Source organism: Prunus dulcis, chromosome 1, assembly GCF_902201215.1.
Source record: "Prunus dulcis chromosome 1, ALMONDv2, whole genome shotgun sequence".
Lineage (NCBI taxonomy): Eukaryota > Viridiplantae > Streptophyta > Magnoliopsida > Rosales > Rosaceae > Prunus > Prunus dulcis.
Window position 1 is genome coordinate 19091321 of NC_047650.1, and position 19683 is coordinate 19111003.

The 19683-nt window shown below is 35.0% G+C and overlaps 2 protein-coding genes and 1 long non-coding RNA gene across 4 annotated transcripts; 1 reads left to right on the top strand and 2 right to left on the bottom strand.

Annotated features, from left to right (window-relative positions):
- Positions 1 to 873: 873 nt before the first annotated feature.
- LOC117615915 (DNA polymerase I) lies at positions 874 to 13852 on the bottom strand. Of its 2 annotated transcripts, XM_034345092.1 has the most exons (15): positions 13578 to 13852; positions 13016 to 13241; positions 11565 to 11644; positions 10896 to 10934; positions 10141 to 10159; positions 8356 to 8409; positions 5970 to 6097; positions 5820 to 5888; positions 5568 to 5653; positions 4340 to 4449; positions 3838 to 3888; positions 3359 to 3417; positions 2590 to 2634; positions 1645 to 1719; positions 874 to 1211 (listed from the first exon to the last, which is right to left on the bottom strand). In XM_034345092.1, exons 1-15 carry the CDS (start codon positions 13719 to 13721, stop codon positions 1092 to 1094), a joined length of 1305 nt encoding a protein of 434 aa, XP_034200983.1. In that variant the 5' UTR covers positions 13722 to 13852; the 3' UTR covers positions 874 to 1091. The 2 variants fall into 2 exon arrangements, with proteins under 2 accessions (XP_034200983.1, XP_034200984.1); XM_034345093.1 differs by lacking the exon at positions 1645 to 1719.
- A 2125-nt stretch (positions 13853 to 15977) lies between these two features.
- Positions 15978 to 18124, top strand: LOC117615945. Its single transcript, XM_034345130.1, has 3 exons — positions 15978 to 16451; positions 16806 to 16998; positions 17262 to 18124. The coding sequence occupies exons 1-3, from the start codon at positions 15978 to 15980 to the stop codon at positions 17795 to 17797; spliced, it is 1203 nt and encodes a 400-aa protein (XP_034201021.1). The 3' UTR covers positions 17798 to 18124.
- A 707-nt stretch (positions 18125 to 18831) lies between these two features.
- LOC117615501 lies at positions 18832 to 19676 on the bottom strand. Its single transcript, XR_004584030.1, has 2 exons — positions 19416 to 19676; positions 18832 to 19073 (listed from the first exon to the last, which is right to left on the bottom strand). It is a non-coding gene; the product is annotated as an uncharacterized LOC117615501 (long non-coding RNA).
- Between the last annotated feature and the right edge of the window lie 7 nt (positions 19677 to 19683).

Here is a 19683-nt window from a genome sequence, read left to right on the forward strand (position 1 = left end):
TCTTGGTTTGTTCACGGAGAGAGAGAGAGAGAGAGAGAGAGAGAGAGAGAGAGAATGGGGTGCCAAGAGTTGCAGACCCAAGTCCAAGCCACAATCCCAACAATCCAAACCACAAACCCACCTGAAGAATTTTGCCAGGGAAATTCTTATTGTATGCTGTCATAAAAAATAAAAACTAGAGAAAAATTAACTTTGGTGTCAACTGTTTTGTGAAATTGGAGGCATAATTAAAGTATCACGGTAACAATTTAGCAATATGAAATACGAAAGTAAAGTTCAGTCTTAGTCCAAGGACATTGCTACAATTTGGCCTATTACTAACAAGTATTGAATCTCCTACTCTTGAGGACGATGAAGTCTCATAATCTTGGCGCCCTTGAAGTTGACCCAGTTAAGGCCAAGGTCCTTTATGTACCTCAGATGAGGTCATTGTTAGCCAGTCATTCAAAGTCAATTACAAGTGTAATTCAAAATTTATCACCTTGTAGATTAGGCCAAACACACGAGTTGAGCAGCAAGGTCCAAGTAAGGGAGCCCCACAAATACCGAGTTTTGGTATAATTGGAGTGTAATGTATATGTGGTTATGTAAAATTGCTGAATGATAAGGGAAGGCAAAAATAAGAAATTTAAAACGAAAACTGAAAACACTTTCAAGCTATTTTCAAAACTAAGGGTTATTTAAGAAACTAGTGTTTACTTTCTCGAAAATAGAAAACGAAAAATTTGTTACCTCAGTTTTCAAAAACAGTGAAAATGAAAACTGAAAATTGAAAATGTAATGGTTATCAAATGGATCTTAAGTGAGTCAAAAGAGAATTGGGGGGTTTTTGGGGGCGTGAAAGAAAATTGAAGCATTATGGGCCCCAAGTAATTTCAAAACCTTTTTCTTCTATTTAAATTAAGTAGAAGAACTAGGAACTATATATACACATGATAAGATTCACACAAAACATAAAGCTGCTAAGAGAAATGATGGCCAGTGTTGAACCTATAGGCCATACGAAGTTGATGCATTTCCGGTGCTTTTGACTTTTGCAACCAGCATAGGCTTCCGACTACTATGACCCATTGAAAACCTATAAAACTTGATTATGGTTTTCCTAGTTTGTTCCATAAGTAAAATGCTCTCCTGATGATTGGATCAGCTGAAAATCCTTCCGCATATGCACTTATAGCCGTTAAGAGGCTCGTGAATTTCTCCCCATTGTCCTGTAACCACCCAAAATTCTGAATCAATACTCATGAACAAGCACAAACATAATTAGTTTATCGTGTCAGTTGTAAGAAGATTTAGTTTTGTATACTAACCGCACGTGTTCATGTTTAGATTAATTAAGCAGGATATAGATGAAATTCAACCGTTTTGTATTTTTATATATAATTTGAACATTGATAAGCTTAGTGGTTTCTGGAAGCTGTTAATAATTCGAGCAACGAATAAGGATATCTTAAAATTTGAAGATAACTAAGTAGAGAGATATTACGCAACACTAAACCACAAATTAAGTGTGGTCAATTAATTTACTATTTGGAATCAAACAAGAAAAGTGATGTATTCAGATGACTTGCTTTATGGGTTTGTCTCAACTGTACTCCAAATTTTTTGTTTGAAAAAGATTCGTATTATTAAAATTGCACAAACCTCAGGCTTTTGAAATGCCAGATCTTTTGTGGTGAAAGGTACCATGTAGAATGGAAGATCAGAACGTAATAGTGCCTGTCATTATATAGAGCAATTACATAACAAAACAATGTTACGTTGTTAGACAGTACTAGCCATATGAATGAAAATGACATCAAATAGATGGTTACTCAAACCGGGAAAAAGTCAATCTGTACAAACAAGCTTGTGAAGACTAAACTTGGAAGATTAATACATATGGCTGAGACTGGTCATGTATGAATTCAAGCTTTGGAAGGAAGCTTTAACTTGAATTGGCGGTTCAACAGAAAAAATAATAAAACAGGCTTTTTTCAAAAACCAAGCTTGCGCAGTTCATGAGCAGCTTTGTTTGTAGCCCCATAAGGATGTTTTACAAGGGCACATCAATCAATCCCTCACAAAAACAAACATACATTAAGAATGTACTCTAAGGTGATTATAACAGATTCCAAATTTACAACGCATTCTTCTTTTCTTCTGATTTATCAGAAATTAAAACAAATAAAAAATCACTTTGTAACACTTCATTTTTAAGATAAATATGTGCTTATATATGGGGACATTGTCCAATAAGTATTTAAGTTAAGGATTGGTTACATACTCCTAATCTCGGCCATTGGATTGCATCTAAGAGACTACCAACACATTTAATGAATGCAATCCAACGGTCAAGATTAGAAGCGTGTAACCAATCTTGACATAAAATACATATATATATATATATATATATATATATATATATATATGAAAGAACAAAACAGTATCTTTTTTCTTTTTTATTTATTTATGATAAATACGTGATTTAAATAGGAAACCCCCATTCCCATCCCTCCCTACAAAGAAACCCAAAACCGAAAAAATAAAAAATAAGAAGAAAGAATGCTAGAACAGAAAAATACATCAAGCGAATGTTGATATGATTACCAAGTTCTTGCTCAAGAGAGCCTGATCAGCACTTGTTATCAAGATCTACAGGGAAAAACCAGGCATAGCATTGTCAGTTAGCCATTATAAGTTCTGAACACTTATGAATTGGCTCGCAGGTAATGTCTTTCCATGCCATTTAAGGCAAAGGAGGACAACAAAAAAAATAAATTAACAATAACAATAAAGCATACACTTAATCTATAATACTGCGGCAAAGCATACACCCTGTGGCTACCAGGATTAGTTCTAAACAGTTTGTCTGACTCTAAATTTTGCTACACCCTGCATGTCATATTTTATTGTTTTTTTTTTTTTCCGTTTAAAAAAAATACTTAAATTCTTTTCTTGTAACTCAGTGGTGGATTCCTTATCCAAGCATTGCAGTTATCTTGTTTCTCTTCAGAAAGAAAATTTTATCTCACCATATATCTTTATTTTGTTAATTTGGATTTATCAATTTTCTGACACAACAATATCAAATGATTATACTATATCAACCAATATGTTTCTAATATTGTATGATATCCTCAGTAATCCAAGGAAGCTTTTCTGTGCATATGAAAAACAAACTGAAGCATTAGAAGAGTTCAAACTCTGATTGATGGTGCCAACAGGGTCAACCAATCAGAAATAATCTCCTAGCTTAGTTCCACCTCAGCTTATCTCCCTAAAATTATACTAGCTTTTCTTTCTTCTTTTTTTTATCAAAAAGCCGATATACAAATGAAATGTTATTGTACAAAGCATTTAATTACTATGGTATTACCTTTCTGATTCGTTCCTCTTCAACTTGATCAACACAGTGCAAAAGATTCTCCAATGTGCCTGTCCACAGAAATGAGATTTATTATTAGCATATTAAGCATTACTGTCTCTGTATCAAGGAACTAACTGAGGAAAAGTATCGAGTTTATAAAAAGACATGTAAACTTAGGTGACCAAAGAAGAAAATTGTGCATATAGAAAGACCTGTAAACAGTCAAGTATATTAAAAGACATCTGTATATTGCTTTGATGGAAAAAACGGTAAACTAGAAAAAAAGTATGAACATCGTAAAAATTTAGCTTTACTTCAGTTAGCAAGAGGACTGCACATTAATAGAATGGTGTATTCATTCTCTGAATCCTAGGTAGATACAGCCCAGCAACACATTAAGCAGCTGGGACCTCATGAAAGATTCCATACTGCTAGAACCATGCGAGTTCATTTCCAAATGAAAGTAAAAGGATGGTATATTGACGCACCAAATTTAGTGATGAGTTGCACAGCATGAACGTTTCCGATTCCATCAACTCCTGCAATTATAACAACCAAGTTTTGAGAGACAAACTTTAATGCTCCTTTTCCTCTCAGAAATATAAAGGAGAAATCTGGTTAAGAGTTCCAGAATCCTTTTCCAAGCCGAGTTTAATGTTATTACAAGCCATTGTCATTCATTAGAGCTCCATTTTTCCCCCAAGTGAAAGTAGATTTCTCTCTCAAGTCATCAGTATGATGCCAAGAGAATTTACGAAGATATCTAGGACCTTCATTCAAAACGAACTTAATTACAATATTCTTAAATAAATGCTCTCTTACATTTCCATTGTTAATATGGAAGAAACAGATGCATGGTTATAATTACTCGTCATTTTTCAATACTAGACATTAATATTTTTATGCATTTTTTCACACTAAATAAGGAAAAATGTAATATCTTTTTCTTCCTATTTCATTTGAATTTTCAGAAAATGAAAAGCAAATAACCTGGAATATTATCGCATTTGTCACCAACAAGTGAGATCACATCAACAAACTGAGAAGGTTGAAGGCTTCCATATTTTATAGCAAATTCTTCCATGCCAAATGAAACCATACTGAGAAAACAATAAACATATATCAGAGTCCAAACTCTACTAAGCCAAATAATAAATACAAAATAAGACAATCAAAATAAATGAAAATTATGCCTACAAAGTTTCACACTTCAATTTTTAATGTTTTCACAAGAAACGCAAACGTAGAACACAAGGGAAAGGTGCACCCTGGAGTTCACCCAAGTAAAGATTCAACAAAACAGAAACCAATGAGAACAAAATTAATTAACAGCATCCCCGGTTAGAATGAATAGCCTGAAAGGACCAGTCCTTTAAATCTAAAGAACCTAAAGCCCACAAGGATGCCCCTAAACGAACTATGTCCAATAATAAAAAAAATCCACGTCCTCCCTTTTCGCAACTACAGAATCCTCTTTTTTTTTCTTTTTTTTTTTTGGCATCATAACAACCCAAAAAATTTCCAGTACACTACATCTACCAAGCACCAAGCCCGTTTTCCTCACTCTGAAAAACTTAGGATTCTCAAACAATAATGCTGCACAGTATGCCATGTTGACTACTCAACCTGGTCTCCTAAATAGCCTTGTCCATAAAGCATGTACAATTGGACAATAGAGCATTAAATGATTCAAACAATTGTTCCACATTGCACACCAAACAGGAGAGAGGTACCAATAAGGTTTCCTCTGCACCATGTCACAGGCATTCACCTTCTCGTGAGCAATAACCCAAGCTAGAACCTGGACCTTATGTGGAGGATCATCAATTAGTTTCCAAGAATAGGCCTCGGAAGAAAAGAAACTCCTCATGAACACAGCACCCAGATTCTCTTATTCTACAAATATAGCACCAACAACACATTTTCTAGAAACATAATGCAACAATTCTTCATAATCAATAACAGCAAATCAAGGTGTAAGGTTATTTAGAGCTGCAATCAAAATTTAATGAAATTGGGTTTATAAATAAGAAGCATGATTAGAAGTATATATTTTGAACCATTTTATTATTACAACTTTATTCAAGTGCATAAAGATGCATCAATGCAAGGAGTCAAAAGAGCAGGAGAATATGTTAAACAATATTGAATGAACATCATAAATTAAATACAATCAAACAGGTTAAGAGTATAAGCTATGAAGTATAGGGTTACTTACTCAAAGCCACGTGGAGCAATTCGTAAAAGACGTAATGAAGGAGATAGGATCTGGAAAAAGTCTTTGTCTGGGGAGACAACCCGTACCTGTTAAAAATTCAGTGCAATAAAAACGTCACAGAGAAGAATTAAAGAATTCATACAATTCTTTTAACTTTTTATACCATTATCCCGTTATGTGAATTATCAAAAACTAAACATAATCCCACTATGCCATTTATTGTTCAAAAATAGTTTCTTTTCAGAATTTAACCTTGTACCCAGTATCAACACTCCTAACAGCCAACGTTCCAATCACATCATCAGCTTCCACACCTGGCACCTGCCTTCGAGCAGCTCACAATCAATCACCACAACCAACAGGGTTAACTAGTCATATAAAACTGTGATGTAGAGCTATTACCTCAATCACCTTAATGGACATAGCCTTAATGGAAGCTTTCAAGTATTGAAGGCCTTGGACAATGGTATCAGGTGTAGGGGGGCGATTGCTCTTGTATGCAGGGTATAAAGTATGACGAAAATTCAGCCCTTCAGATGAATAAAGATCATATTACAACACATCCCTTGTGAAAAAGAATCACGGACAATGGATCATATCTCTTAGCCAGCACATAATTTTAAAACATCAAATTTTATTGCAAACAGTTATTAAGTTCACCAATCAATTTTATTGCAAACAGTTATTAAGTTCACCAATCACCCAACTCTAAGCAGTATCATGGAAATAAGGAAAGAAAAGTAACTGATTCATGCTGGGCAGAGAAGGGGAATAAAAAGGGAAAACAAGGATGTCAGAATATATCCTAAAGTCAAAACTTCACATGTGTAAATTACTTTAAGCTCAAGGCACAGGAAAGATAAATGGAAAGGAGGAAAACAAAGGGTAAGACTATGGTAAAGAGCATCTATGATATATATGATAAGATGCCACTCTAAATAGAGATAAATGGCACATAAGGGTAATTAAAGGCAAAGGAAGGTAGTTGGGGCATTGAACCACAGTAAAAATTGATTTAATCTAGTCAGAAATGTGATCGAGAAAGAGGTAAAAAGGTCCCTAAACAAAATATTTTCCCTAGACCAATTTAAAAAGAAGTTAGAAAATAAACAAACAACAGAGAAAAGTACGTCTCTGATTTTACATATACAGTACCCAACAGTAAATTCCAAATTCAATATTCAGCATCCCCACAAGTGAAAAGGGAGAGCGAGGGCCTGAGAGAGAGAGAGAGAGAGAGAGAGAGAGAGAGAGAGAGAGAGAGATCAGACAGATGTTACATGGACATGGGCATCCAGGTCTGGAATGTACAAGGTAACAGAGAAAAGCACGTCTCAATTCACCATATACAGTACCATACTCGTTGTTTCATCACCATATGGGAAAAAAAGGGAGCGGAAAATAAGTGACATTCAAAAGTGTTACATATAAGTTACATTCAATTGAAATTATCATTGACCATCCTTACTTGTAAACTTTAGAATAAGAAACCTATCGTTGGCACAAGTGCCAACCAGAAACTTGCTCCACTGAAAACAAAAACAAGGAAGCACTAAAAGAATAACACCCTAAATTTCTCGAAGAGAAACTTCAGGAGCATGGGCAAATCTTCTCTAGAAGGACCTTTAATATTCAACAGAATGAAAAGAAAAGGTTGAAACTCTTTATAAATTTGAGTCATCGCTATTGTGTTTTGGCTTGTCAAGATACCAAAGAGATCCACTCAGGATTGAGAAAATCAGTTCTGGGTAAGGAGGAACTTGCGCGCAAGATTTCTTACTAGAATTAGGAAATCCGTTATGGGCCTGTTTAATGAACCCAAAACTTGAAAACTGGTACAAGATTCAGATATTTGTACATGCTTATAGATATTTTTAAGAAACTGACTCTTGCAAAGTTCTATATCGAGTGTAACAAAGTTTTTCTCATACGAAGCTAATAAAATCCGATGGCAAAAACATCGGCCAATACACCGATATTATCAGCCAATAGGAGCAGGAGTGGGTAACGTCTTCTAACAGAATAACCGTAACAGAAAAATAAAATATTTGCAATCAGAAAGCAACAATTGGTACAATAAAAAATTGAGATATTTAGTCATATACCCATTCTTAGCACTAATAATATAGATAAACCTTACACCATTTAATTTCTATAAACAAACCCAAAAAATGACAGCTGGCCCTATTGAATTTAATTTTGATTATTAAATTATTGATTGCCTATTGAGTGTTTTGGGCTTTTTATGAGGTTTTGGGGTTGGGTTTGTTTTAAGAAATCAATGGCAGTTCTGTAATTTAAAAGAAGTTAAAAAGCCTTTTTGTTATGTTGTAAATGGGCTTTGGATGTGTTTCTAAAGTCCATTTCATATAGGGTTTTTTTATAATTTGGGCTCCTATATTGGGTATAATAGTGAATCTCCCTAAAAATTTCCAAGGAGACTTTTAAAATACCTATAAATATATTACAAAAATTTTATATGCATTTGAATTTGATATTCATGTTGGCACATAGGAGGTAACTTGGGGTCGTCATATAACAATGGTAGGTACTTGATGACTACATTAGTTGTATCTTATCATTTAGGTAAACTCTGCACGTCTAACATATTATAGAGTATTATTACAGGATACAACATCCTGTAAGTAATTGTGCATAAACCTCACAAGGCTTTCCAGGTACACATTCCTACCTGCAAACCACCACGATTTACTTTTTCGGATTTGCTTACATTCTCAACTCCAACATATTACAAACTGAGAAAAATTAATAAACAAATTAAACATACCTTTTCCTTTAACATTTTCTTTGGATGAAATACAAGTTTGACCAAATGAAACTCCTGAAAAGAGAAGGTTTGTCTTATCAAAATTAGGCTTGGAAAAATAGTTATGCGTAGCAAAGCATCTTGTAACCATAATTAGCCAGTGCCTGGAAGAAAGGTATGAGACTAGATAACAGTGTTCAACATCAACATTCAGATAATACCTTCTAGAAGCATATGCAACAAATATTATATGAGCACCCTAACTACTGAACACAAACCATTACTGGACTATTTTCAAAAGAATAGTCTCGTTTTTCTGCACAAGATTGAATGAGCAACTCTGGCTCTTTGTATTCTCTAACCACCTAAAAAAGAGAGGGAACAAAGTACTTTTTGTAGATTCTTATCCAAACCTATCATTCAAATAGAGATTTCACCCTCCAGAAATGCATAATATATGTTCAACTAATCTAACTACTTATTGATGCATGAGAGAAAATAGATAAGTCAATAAGCTCCTAGAGTTGCATATTACATAAAAACCAAGAGACATTATGCATCATTGGAAGTAAGATCCTCTGGGAATATGTACTTTACTAGTTGGATCATAAAGTGCTACTTTGGCATAACGCCCTTGAAGCTTATCCAGAAAGTTCATTACATGATAGCCCCGGTATGCAGTAGGCATTATAATTGAAACATAAGATGCACCTAAACGCAATCTAGCACGAATATGCTGCCTAGAAGGAGGACCTGCTACGTTCAAACTTAATTATCACTAATCATTCTACTAGATTCTTGAGACAATTTCATAAGCACTTCAAACACCATGTTCACATAAACCTATGTGTGATAAAATCATAGATCTTAGATAATAATAGCTGGGAGGACCAAAAGCCATTACCACCATTGCATGATGTATACAAAGTATACTTAGTTATCAGTGCAAATATTTGTGAACATGAGAGATGGAGAGCTAATGAGAAGGTATAAGTGAAAGGAACATTGGGAAAAACAAGAAGAAAAAATTATTAAATAAATAGAGTAAGAAGTGGGGAAATCACCACAGTATATATGGAAATTTTTCCATCTGTAAAGAGGTCTGAGTGCGTTAATTTTTGAAGTTTGACCACTTATCTACCATCAAAATAATAAGGCAAAAGCGATTATACGTAAATCTGCAGATAGTAGCTAAATCCTTGTACAGTGAAAAATAGCCATCTAGACTTGAAAAGGCTCCTATGGTTGTTGCAGTTCATTCTGAGGATATCTGAAATGCAATGATTGTTAGTTCCTAAATTTGACTTCCTCGTCCACCTTGTCATTACAACTCCTAGCAGTAAGTGGCTAGTTCATTTCTCTCGACTTCTTCATTTCCCTCATCATCGTTAGTTACTTTTATCTACAGATAAATTATAGTATTTACCTGAAAAGATTTGAAAAATCAGGAAAAGTGGAACCAAGAAAAAAAGAAACCTCACACAAATAAAGTGGCCCATTTTGACGGGGAAAATCCACTAGATTTATTGTAATTATGTTTTCCTAAAGATCTAGAGCAGTGGCATGTCCTGCAAAACCGCTCTGTACAACCTAGGCAACTTTGGGAGACATATGAATAGGTAATCTTGCTTCTGAAAGAAACACCCTGCCCCACTTACGTATTGAGTACCCTAGCTAAACCCAGCGTATACAGCATTCAAAATATCTAAATGGTGATAAAAGGTAGAGCATTTAGTACAGTACACGTATATACAACATTGAAGCAAATCAAGTACAAAATGAAGTGGACAAAAATTTGTAACCCACCATCATGGTCAAACACCACCTGCATAAAAGGATGAACAAAAGAAGAAAAAAAATATTATAAGTACTTTTGTCCAATTAAAAGGTAAGGACAATTTCAGAAATACTCAAGAACCGAACCAAACCAAACAATACTGGCTGCATGTCCTATTTATAAAATAACTATTTGGTAGAAACAGTACATGCATCTTATATGATGATTGAAATAAATTTGAAACCACATAAATGGAAACAAGATGGAGAATGAAGAGAACCATAATTTAAGGGATTTGATTTGATTAAGGAATTTGGTTGACTGGATTTGATTAGGGATTTTAAATTGAGTTGATTTGGATTAGGGAGCTAATTAACTTGAACAAGAAGTTGATTAAAGGATTTGATTTTGTTATGATTTTCAGACTGGCCTTATAAACAGGCGGACACACTTGAGTTATGAAATATTGAAATCCAATTGCTTCGCAATTAGTCTTCTCTCTTCCAGTATTTCCCCTCTTCTTCTTCTCATCTCTTTCTCTCCCTCTTTCGTTTCTCTGTCTTCCCTTTTCCCCATCAGTTTTGCATCACTAATATTTTTAAGTTTGTCTAACTAAATGAATATAGACCAGACCAACCAAGAAGAAACACAATGCAATCCAACCCATTAAAAATAGTAATGAAGAAAACAAAACAAAACAATAACATGCCTGCTAGATATTATGAGTGAAATGGAATGATAATACAGATATGATGGTATACATACATAATGGAAGAAATCATACCGCCACATGGGAAGGGGTAAACTTCAGCACATCAATTATCTGCAAGAAAATCAATAATAGAAAAGGCCTTTAGACCTAGAAATTACAAATGATTAAAGAAAACATTTCTACTAATGGTTTGGGTTCAACCCAGCCATAAAGACTTCTTAGAGCAAGCAGTGCAATCTTAAATAAGATATACCCAGTTAACAGGAAGCAGATAGCAGTGAAAAAGGAGTTGAACTAGGAAATTTTCAATTTTTTTTTGGTGGCAATTGTAACAAGAAGACTTTAAGGGTTAATTGCATTTAGTAACTTACACAATAAACATTGTTTCCTTCAAAAATTTCGTACTTGCCTTTTGTTGTAATAAAATTTTGTTTCTCTTCCAAAAAAAAATTATTTCCACAATTAAAATAAAGGACTACTATTTATTATTCTTCAAATCAGGATTCAGGGATCAAAAAGAAAAGAAGAACAATGATAATTGAAATTTGATCACACAATCGTATATTCACACAAAAAGTAATGTAATTTGTGCTCCAAATCTATAATTTATCATCTATGAGAAATCACAACTTTCGCAAGCATATAAATTTGCATCTGAGAATGAGAATGACACAAGGTATGTTATTAGAAATACATGAAATAAAGCAATCAAAAAAATCCTTTTAGATAAACATCACTTACAAGAGAAAGTGCTGAAAAGATGGTTAGCACCCAATCTCCGTTTCCATCAGCATGTGACAGATGGCCATGGTGCAACTTTGCTACTCTCAATAAATAAAGCGATGGTTAGTGGTACTATACTACCAAACGATTAATGAAATTCAGATGAGCTAATTTTTGGATGCATTTTATGACTAAAACTAACTTGTATCCTCTAGATGCAAACTACCATACAATTGAAATTGTTACAAATGTGGTACCTCTTATAACCAATTCTGAAAAATACAAAATAATACAAAATAGGATTCCGAATACATATTGTCAGGGATATCACCCTAAAGCTTAAAGTTTTCTTGGCAAATTTGCAGATGGAAATAAAAAAGGAAATTGGCAAATGCTTTTTAAAAATCTGGATTGAAACATCCTCTTGCTAATGGTGTTGTTAAAAATTCAAAAGGGCAGCAGCTTGTTGTGCAAGGTTCAAAATTTGCAGAAATCATCAGAGTATAGAATTAACATAGTATATAAATATTGTGCATATGTTATTTTGTGGATATCATGCATCATAGGCCAACTATACAATTCTAATAAAGTGCATATAAGATGTTACAAATTCTGCCATAAATTTAGCCTCACACATAACTCAGAAAATCTTTAAAATTCTAATTTTCCGGTACTTTTAAATCATTTTCAGAAGTAAACACTGACTTCAGTAGATAGGAAAAGGACTAAAAAGGATACAAAGTTAAACATGTAAGTTGCTTTAGATTGAGAGAGAGAACTCGAAATTGCATAAACACAGAACAGATGGACAGAAACAAAAAAGCATGGAAAATTAGGTTTCTGTCAGAGGGACAGAAACATGGAACAGAAAAATATAAAAATATAAAAATAAAAACGTAGAATCCAAAAGTTGCAAGAAGGCCTTCAGAAAACAATAATCAAAATCTGTATGTTAGGTTTCTGTCAGAGTATAACATCAAAGTTTATCACTTTTTTATTTTGCTTTGTTTTATTTTTGAAGATTAAGAGATCAGCGCAACAAGATTATACATTGGTGTTGAGGAATAATTGTGAGTTAGTCAACCACCCAACTGCTAAATTTGTATAGAACTAAGTTCACTTATGTTCTTGTCGTTTCAGGTTCCACGTGCTATGTCAAAGATAGTTGTAGAAATGTCCGCACGACCCTAATGTCTTCCATTGAACATCTACTATAAAATGAAACACAGGGACCTCCATACTGCCAAGCTTCAAAAAACTTGAAGCTTTCTAAATCTTAAATCACTTGTATCCGTGAACAATAAATAAATGCTAGCATTTCCAGTAACCAAAGTCGATGTGCTAAAAAGTTCATAAAAAGTAAAGCAGTGCATCTGTTTCAACGTAGACAATAAACAATACATCTGATTCCAATTCCAAAGTGAAGAAAATCACTTGACTTATAGCAACAGAAGGAACGTACAGCATACCTAAAAGTTTATAGTACGCTCTATAAATGATTGATGTGCCATCGATGAGCATGACTCTACCATCTGAAGGGTTACTGTTCACTGTTTTCTCTTCTTGCTTGACTGAACCTAGCGGCATATCTCCGCATAGTACTCGCTCACTTTTAGAGTAAAATGCAGCATCCCCATTCTCACGAAGAACTCCCGGTAAAGCCGAATTAAAACTACTGGATATGCTACAGTAGCCCTAAAAAAATATGGAAAGAAATCCAATTAAAAATAAATACAAAATCTTATAACCACGCACTATGTAAGACTATGAATCAGCATGCACTGTGGAAATTCAAAACCTTGCCCAAGAACCAATTAGCATACATTCAAGCGCACACATGTGCATATACACACACATCACAAAATCCAACCTAACTTGTCATGCATCAAACTCACAGAAACCCTAAATTTCGTACTCAAAAGGGTTGTCTTCCATCAAATTGTCACATTAAATTAAAGCAACAAGAACAATACCAGCTCAAACCGTTTCGAACACGAACTCGTCAAAGACAAACAGAGATTTATACAATACCTTTGGGGATTTAATTGGAGAAAAGCGGAGTGAATCAAGTTTCTTTGGACTCTGAATGCTTGAGAAGCTTCTGGCAAATAATCTGAAGCTTCTCCGAAGGGAAAGGGAATGAATGTGAAGCAGCGAAGAGTGAGAAGAGGCCATGAATTCATAGCACCATTTCACAGTCACTCCAACGGCATTGGCCAAGACCTCGAATCAGAGAGCGAGCTGAAGGAGGAGAAGGAGCTCTCTCTCTCTCTTTCTATCCACAGCTACTAAGCCTAAAGCCTATTGCCCGCCCAAATGAAAATATACGGAACGAAACACGCCGCTTTAGTTGTAAATACCTATCTGGTTTGAGGGTATTATTGGTATTTTGAAATTTTCGCGTGTTGTTAATGGGGGTTGCTGGGGTAATTATCCTCTGTGACGCGGGCGGAAGCGGCTTTGGTGGACCAATCATCTCTTTTGATAACGCTTGTCTTATTCTTATACTTTGTTGAGATCCAGGACTCGATGGGATGGTCGTGGACCGTTAATCGGGGGATTGAATTTTTGGGTATGCGAATCTGACGGTCGAGGATGCCTGTTACATTTAGATCAAAGCAAGAAACTTCATTTGACAAAAGGTTATTTACTGTAAACGTTCATGAACGTGGCTCCAATTTGCAATTGGGTATGTAATCTTTTTTTTATAGGCAATTACATCCTTTAACTGGACAAACAGTTGCACTTAGGTCTTGCCATCCAAATCTGTCAATTTATCCATCAAAATTAGGAATAAAAGTGTCCTTTCAGTTAGCATAGATGAACTGCTCCTTCTTCCAGAATTATTTACTATACTGGAGAAAAGGAAAATTTAAGGGAAATTAGCGGCTTTACCCCTAGCTCACCTAATTTATTCACTAATATCCTTATTTTGAAACTCAATCACAAATACCCCTTATAAAACTCCTTATTGACAGCCTATTGCCCATCCTTCACTTCGTTTTTTTTTTTTTTTTTTCCTCAATTGTTGCTTTTCCTCTTCCACTTCTTCCTTCTGCCAGACCTCACAAAATCCACCTCAACCATAAAATCTCCCCTAACTCTATCTCATCTTAGTTATATCTTCCAACTAGGAGCTTATTTCTACCTAAAAGTTGAACCCCAAATTTGGACCGGACCCTAGCCAAGGGCGACTCACCACCTCCGTTGTCAGCCTCCACAACGAAGCCATAGTCTTGACTTGACACCTCCATTGTCAACTTCCACCACAAAGCCACGACACCTTCCTCGTCGATCTTCACTGTGGTGAGTTCTGATATTGGTTTTGTTTTTGTTAATTTTTTTTTTTTTTTTGGGTTTTTTTGATTGATTGAGATTATTGGGTGATTACTTTACTATTTTGAATTATATATTTATGGGTTTCTGTTGTGGCTTGCTGTTTCTGTGATTGAATGAAACTTACCAAATATTTCATATTGTTGTTAAGCTCTTGGACTTGGATACACTGTTTTGTGCTTATGATTTGTCTTTGAAATGATGTATGCACTGTTTTGTGATTGAGACTTGGACTTGCAGATCTCCTTGAAAGTAATGCATTCACTCTTTTGGATGATATTCGATATGAAACAACCTTGGACGTCAAGGTTTGGCAATTTGTAAGTAGTTAGTTAGTAATAGGATACCCTGGGTTAATGGCTTTGGGTTGGATTTAACTTTAAGAGTTCTTGATACATGCCTTCCTTGCTAGAGCTTGAAACACAGCTATGCTAGCTGAACCGTTTCACTTTGCATAATACTTATGTTTTAAAATTGTTGGTTATTAATGTTTAATTAATGTTTTATCTGTATGGTTTATACACTAGTTGATAGATTTTTTATTAGTAGCTTAACATGTGTTAACAAAATGGGTTTATGATGATGGTCAGAATGTGTTAACAAAATGGATTTTTTATTGATAGATTTTATGATGGTCAGAAATGGACACAATTGTAATTTTGGTTTGCTACAATGAAAAATGGGTAACCTCAAAGAAGATGTGCACATATGAAGGGGGTAACTCAAAAGGCATAATAGTTTCGCGAAACATCACGTCTGGTGAGCTTTTGGAATGGGTGCATAAGATTGTTAATACAAACAACAGGGAAGACAAGCTTTGTTTAAAGTTCTCAGTTTCAATATCCTCGAATGAGTGTAAGCATATCAAGATTGAGGACAATGATGATGTTAAATTTTTTTATTAAGTACATTTGTGACGTAATTCCTTCAAAAGTGGCTCCTTTACTGGTGAGCATAGAAGACAGAGGACTGACAAATGTCATAGGTGATCATATACATATCACGACGGATATGAGTCAGATGGCCTGTTCTTCAAATGCCATAGTTGAAAGCAATGGTGATGTACATGGTGATTTTGGAACATAATATTTAGACATGATTGATTTTACAGGGGTGGAGGGGGTGCATAGTGGTGATAATGGTATGGAAATGAATGGCTTGCAAATGCACTCAGCCCCTCTTATTTTGGCCCATTTGGAGACATTTTCACAAGTGGGTGTGGTAGGTTTCGGAACAATGTCTGAACTTTCTATTCGACATATTTGGAGGCAAATGGGTGAACAAAACGTGCACAACTTGGGTACTGTAAATGATGAAGAAGAAGATATTGAAAGCGCGTATTCACGAAATAATTGGGATCCAAAATTGGAAGTTGGGAAAATTTTCTCTAGTAAGGAAGCCCTGTCCAACAAGTTACAGTTGGCGGCAGTGAGAGGTCACTTTGAATTTAAGGTGAAGCAGTCTTGCAAGAGTCGATTGGTTGTGGTTTGTTCTCAAGGTCCATGCCCATGGCGGCTTCGTGCATCTAGTTATGGAGAAAAGAACTTCATGATTGTGAAATATAATCCGGTCCATTAATGTGGTATGAGTTTTGTACATGACAAGCATCATCACGCAAGTGCTAAACTCGTTGGTAATGCAGTGAAGCGGAAGTTGAAAAATTCTCGCACAATATACACACCAAGTGATATAATCAGAGATGTGAAACAAAACTTTGGTGTCACCATTAATTATTGCAAAGCTTGGAGATCGAGGGAGTTAGCTCTAATGTCCACTAGAGATTCAGTAGAAGAGGCATATTCTCTCCTTCCAGCTTATTGTCATGAATTAGAGCGTGTGAATTCTGGCACAAGGACATACATCCACACCGATGAGAACGATCACTTTTTGAATTTTTTTTATGGCTGTTGGGGCATGTATTAGCGGGTTTCAATCTTCGATGCAGCCAATCATTGTTGTGGATGCCCGCATTTAAAATGTAAGTATAAGGGTGTCCTCTTTATTGCCAATGCATTTGACGGAAATCGAAATATATATCCTCTTGCTTTTGGAATTGGGTATTTAAAGACGGATGCATCATGGCATTGGTTTTTCAGTAAGCTTCATGAAGCTATCGGTGAGTGTCCAAATCTTGTGATTATTTCTGATTGGAATATTAGCTTAGAGAATGTGTGGCACAACGTTTTTCCAACGTGCAACATGGCATATGCTTTTACCATATGAAGGGGAACATGAAACGCACTTTCAAATTGAAAAAACGTGATAAATTATTGCTATACTTTGAACCAGCAACGAAATCTTATGGTATCGCTGAATTTGATCGTCATTTTCGCAAGATCAAGGGAAATGATGAGGTTTCTCAATATCTTGAAAGTGCAGGATTACACAAGTGGTCTAGAGCTCACATGGATGGACGTCGATACAATGTAATGACAACAAATATTGCGGAGTCAATCAACTCAATCCTTCGATTCGCAAGGATGCTACCAGTGGTGCATTTGATTGATGAAATCATCAATCTGCTTGTGCAATGGTTCAGTAAACGTCATGATTTTGCTTTGAAATGCCCATCAACATTGTGCCCTGACTTTGGCGAAAAGAAGCTGAGACATGGGTTGGAATGTGCTTCAAGGATGAATGACGTGAAACTGAATCACGTAGAGTATAATGTCGTGGACGGTGATATGGACGGCCACGTACATTTGACGAATAACACTTGCAGTTGTAGGAAGTTTCAGCTTGAGCAACTACCTTGCAAGCATGTAGTTGCAGTTTGCCGTTTCTTGAAACTAAATGTATACTCCATGGCTTCTCGTTATTACACTCGAAATACATGGTTGGATGCTTATTCAGATACCATCTACCCGGTACAGCCTCAAGAGCTGTGGGTTATTCCTGAAGATGTTCCAAAGTAGAGTTGTGCGTCCTCCCAATGCAAAGGTCATGCCAGACCGGCGAAAGAAGCTAAAGATTCCGTCGCAAGGAGAGGATATCCTAAGGAGAAAATGCTCAAGGTGCAATGGCACAGACCACAATAAAGCACCTGTAAAAACAATGTTCCACTACCTAATGTTGGACATACATTATGAATTGTGTTGGTTTGTTATGGAGTGTGAATTTGAATTGTATTTGTATTGGGTTTGGTGTTCTGTGGATTGTGAATTCTGTTAAATTTTCATAATTTGGTATGTATTGCGTATTCTATGTGCTACATTGTTGTTAAAATCTGTCATTTTTGGGCCTATACTGTGTATTAAAATTTTCTGATTCAGTGGGTTGAATCGGGGGTGGGTATGCCATTCTCATCCCCATCCCCACCTTCATTCCTGCAATACAGACTTTAAAAACAAAAGGGATATACGAAGGCAATACACTAGCAATATACAAGCAATAAAGGGCTATATAATGGCAATACACATACTCCTATAAATTTATTCCAACACAGACTTGAAAAAAAAAAAGAAGAGATATACTGGGGCAATATAGTAGCAATACACAAGCAATAAAAGGCTATCCAATACAATACACAAGCAATAAAAGGCTATACAATGACAATACACAAGCAATAAAAGGCTATACAATGACAATACGCAAGCAATAAAAGGCTATATAATGGCAATATACAAACTCCATACTCCCCCTATAAATTTATTCCAAGACTTGAAGAAAAAAAAAGATATACGAGGGCAATACAGTATCAATACACAAGCAATAAAAGGCTATACAATGACAATACAAAAACTTCATAATCCCCTATAAATTTATTCCAACAGACTTAAAAAAAAAAGGATATACGGGGGAAATACACAAGCAATAAAGGGCTATACATGTGCAATACATATGCAATACATATCAGTCATGGCATTTGCCAATTAAATCACTGATTTGGTTACATTTGTATTTTTTTTCTTCTTTGCAAGGGGAACGATAAAACCATGGAAACTAGAGATTGACAAATTTATTTCTAATTTGACTTTCATAAATTGATGAACTAACAATGTTATCTCATTACATCTTAAGATATACATAAGAAAGTGACAAAAAACAAAAAATTTACATCTTCCCTTGGTCGAGAATTTTAACACATTAGCAAAATTCAAAGACATCTCCTCTTAGAACCGAATTTAAGCTGAAAGTTAGCAATTTTGTCCCCAAGAGAACACTGCCACTTGAAACAAGACAATCTTCCATCTGTATAAAACGGATCAAAAATGCATATTAGAAGCAAATCATTCAATCACAATGGAAACAAAAACATAACATTCAATCACAACTGAAACCAATTTCGAAACAGAAACTAATTCCAAAATTCATAACTAAAACCAATACCAAAACAGATTCAGAAACCAATACCAAAACAAGTTCAGACATATTTACATGCACTATGTATCATACACATACATTTACATGCACTACAACAAATAGAGTGGATAAATGTAAAACTGCAGTATGATATACATTTTTTAATAGAAGAAAGAAAAAAAAATTATGACATACATCTTTTAAGAGCTGAGCTTGATGGGTTATATATACCTCTGAGAAATCTATCTGTGATTTCTCCAGTGAAGGACGACCTTCAAGAATCCTATCTTCATACAGATTGTTGGCTTTTTTAAATGACCCAATTCTTCATATAGCAAACTTTCACAAGATAGTACCATTGCAAAATTAAAGTTCACATTCATGCACACGATTTCGTACTACTCAATTGCAATATAAAAGTTATTATAAACATGGGTGAAGTGAATGTGTGTCTTGGCAGCCGAATAAAAATACAAATCAGGAACATCAATAGTGCATT

What these genes read in the sequence shown, in the direction of transcription:
- LOC117615915 (XM_034345092.1), bottom strand. Translation starts at nt 13,721, where the DNA reads ATGGCCTCTTCTCACTCTTCGCTGCTTCACATTCATTCCCTTTCCCTT. An exon ending in CTCCAATTAAATCCCCAAAG is followed by an intron (nt 13,242 to 13,577) that starts GTATTGTATAAA and finishes ATATTTTTTTAG; the next exon opens with GGCTACTGTAGCATATCCAG. An exon ending in TCTTTTCAGCACTTTCTCTT is followed by an intron (nt 10,935 to 11,564) that starts GTAAGTGATGTT and finishes ATTTTCTTGCAG; the next exon opens with ATAATTGATGTGCTGAAGTT.
- LOC117615945 (XM_034345130.1), top strand. Translation starts at nt 15,978, where the DNA reads ATGATTGATTTTACAGGGGTGGAGGGGGTGCATAGTGGTGATAATGGT. An exon ending in TGATTGTGAAATATAATCCG is followed by an intron (nt 16,452 to 16,805) that starts GTCCATTAATGT and finishes GGCATGTATTAG; the next exon opens with CGGGTTTCAATCTTCGATGC. An exon ending in TAAGCTTCATGAAGCTATCG is followed by an intron (nt 16,999 to 17,261) that starts GTGAGTGTCCAA and finishes TTGAAAGTGCAG; the next exon opens with GATTACACAAGTGGTCTAGA.